This window comes from Quercus lobata, chromosome 5, assembly GCF_001633185.2.
Source record: "Quercus lobata isolate SW786 chromosome 5, ValleyOak3.0 Primary Assembly, whole genome shotgun sequence".
NCBI lineage: Eukaryota > Viridiplantae > Streptophyta > Magnoliopsida > Fagales > Fagaceae > Quercus > Quercus lobata.
The window spans coordinates 47537053-47539321 of NC_044908.1; the positions used below are offsets into that span (position 1 = coordinate 47537053).

At 37.6% G+C, this 2269-nt stretch overlaps 1 protein-coding gene across 2 annotated transcripts; it reads right to left on the reverse strand.

Moving 5' to 3' along the window:
- On the reverse strand, positions 1–1926 carry LOC115988822 (F-box protein CPR1-like). 2 transcript variants are annotated; one of them, XR_004091661.1, is made up of 2 exons: positions 433–1926; positions 1–235 (listed from the first exon to the last, which is right to left on the reverse strand). XR_004091661.1 is itself a non-coding variant. In XM_031112441.1 (2 exons), the coding sequence occupies exons 1-2, from the start codon at positions 1696–1698 to the stop codon at positions 229–231; spliced, it is 1152 nt and encodes a 383-aa protein (XP_030968301.1). In that variant the 5' UTR covers positions 1699–1926; the 3' UTR covers positions 1–228. The 2 variants fall into 2 exon arrangements, 1 of the variants encoding a protein (XP_030968301.1); XM_031112441.1 differs by having other exon boundaries at positions 554–1926.
- Positions 1927–2269: the final 343 nt, after the last annotated feature.

Sequence of the window (2269 nt, forward strand, 5' to 3'; positions counted from 1 at the left end):
TGAACAAGCTTTATCATATTAGATATGCAAAAGTCTCAATAACATTAAAAAGTTGAAAAATAGCTAAATATTCCATAAGACATGAATAATCCAGCTTTTGTTATATACAGCTAGTTAACACAAAAAACACAATAATCAAAATTACTTTTGAAAGATAAAGTCGTCTCCACAATCACCTCTTTATCCTTCTTGCATTTTACTGCTTTTCCCAACAGATTCTGATGGACTTTAATTCCTGGCAAAACAAAAAACAACACATGTTAGAAATCTAGTCCCCTTTTTTTCTTTTACAAGAAACTAAAATTTTATTAAAATAGATTTGATGTGTATACAAAATTCTCCTAAAAATTACATGATCAAAGCATTACATTGAACAAGAGAAAGAGCCTATAACATCAAATGCATACCACTCAAACAAGTATCAAGTCTTACATGAAAATTCACAAAATCTTCCCATCATTAAACACCCACCGCTTCAAGACAGTAATGCAAACCAATACCAAGACAGCCAATTAAGCAAAACAAAATAGTTCATTAAGCTCCATTGCTTTACCTCTTCCTCTTCCCCTTATTCTTCTTCTGCCGAGGATCAATCACATTATCACCATCAAGGAGAAGAAGACTCCCGATACAAGTTGCCACCATAAACACATATGGAAAACTCCGATTCTTAACCCTGTAGCATCTTTTCTTTTCTATGTCATACCAAATAAGATTCGTATGACCGCATTCTTGGTGCTCCTCCAACAGAACCTTCTTGCCATTGGTGGAAAACATCAGAGTCCTGAAATACTCAAAATCCCGACACACTACATGTTGTTTAATTTTAAAAATCTGTGTCCAAGAACTCTCTACCCCATTTTTTTTCATCAAATAAACATCACTATTCAAGTAATCATTAACAATATAACAGAGGAATCCTCCCAACACATCCAAACACGTAAACTGATCGTCATCTGGTGGAACCGGTGTCTCATAGAGCCGGAGTGTCTCAGTGGCGAGATTGAAAGCAAGAATGGACTCCAGATCCTGCACAACTCGATCAGCAGCTAACCAATACACATCTCCATTCAAAGCCAACAACTTCTGGCAACATATCTCTTTGTTGGGCCATTGTTCATCAATTTTTTTCCAAGAGTTTGATCTCATACTATACACCTTGACTTCAAACTCCATACTATCTGCCATATAAAACTCTGTAACCCTCAACACCTTATAGTCGTCGTTACGTGGATCGTGCCCGAATGCTAAATGGGAAAACCTAATAGCCGACGAGAAACAAGAGGGCTCCTCAATTGGTTCGATGGGCAATTTCCTGTACTTCCTGACCAATGGATTCCAAATTGCGACCTCTAGCTTTTCGTAACCCTTATGAAGGCAAACCAAGCCGTCGCAATAGTCCGAGATGACCCAGTTTTGCAGCGGCTTGTAAATTTCAAAGGTCTTGCGGAACTGATTGTCCTTGGAGAATTGAACGGCGGAAAAATAACGCAAAGGTGGAGAGAACTCGTCTTCGTTGAGGATGAGGGTGCGGTCTCTGTTGGTCTCGATGGAGCTCTTGAGGTGCAATTTGATGAAATCAGTATCAGTGATTAGGGCGTACCATTCCTTACAAACACAGAGGAAGCGTACCAAAGACTTCACTGGTAATCGGGCTAGAATCTCGGTGATTAGCTCTTGCGGTATATACGGCATCATGGAAATGGATAGTTGTGAAGGACCCAAAGGGATTGAATGGTGGTTGTAATTGTAAAGGAGGAAGTTAAAAGCTTCGATTAGAGATCGAGGGATTCGGCGAAGTTGTTGGTGATTTGTGCAGGGAAGAGGTTTGCAGAAATGTTTGAAAGAGTTAAGTAGAACTTGATGTGGTCATGTAATTGACTAATTCGACCCTTGCGAGCGGTGAAATGAGATGATGGAACCCGTTTCCCCTTATTCAAATCAATAACTAAATACCAACGCAGCTTGGTCCATGCTCACTCCACAAAGTACAAGTCTTGGAATTTTTTTTTTTTTTTGGTTAAAAGGGTTAAGTCTTGGAATTTAAGTTTTTAAAAAGAAATTTTACTTTTATATATATATATATATAATTAGATTAAATTAGAGTAAAAAAAAATTTTTTTTTTTGACTGAAAAGCAGTAGAAGTATATTAATACAGTAAAAAATACAAAGTAAAAAACCAAAGGGGTCTACCATACATAGAAAACGCCAAACATGGTGGCTGGCAGACCCAAAGAATAGAGTTACTAAACATGCAAAACAAACCAA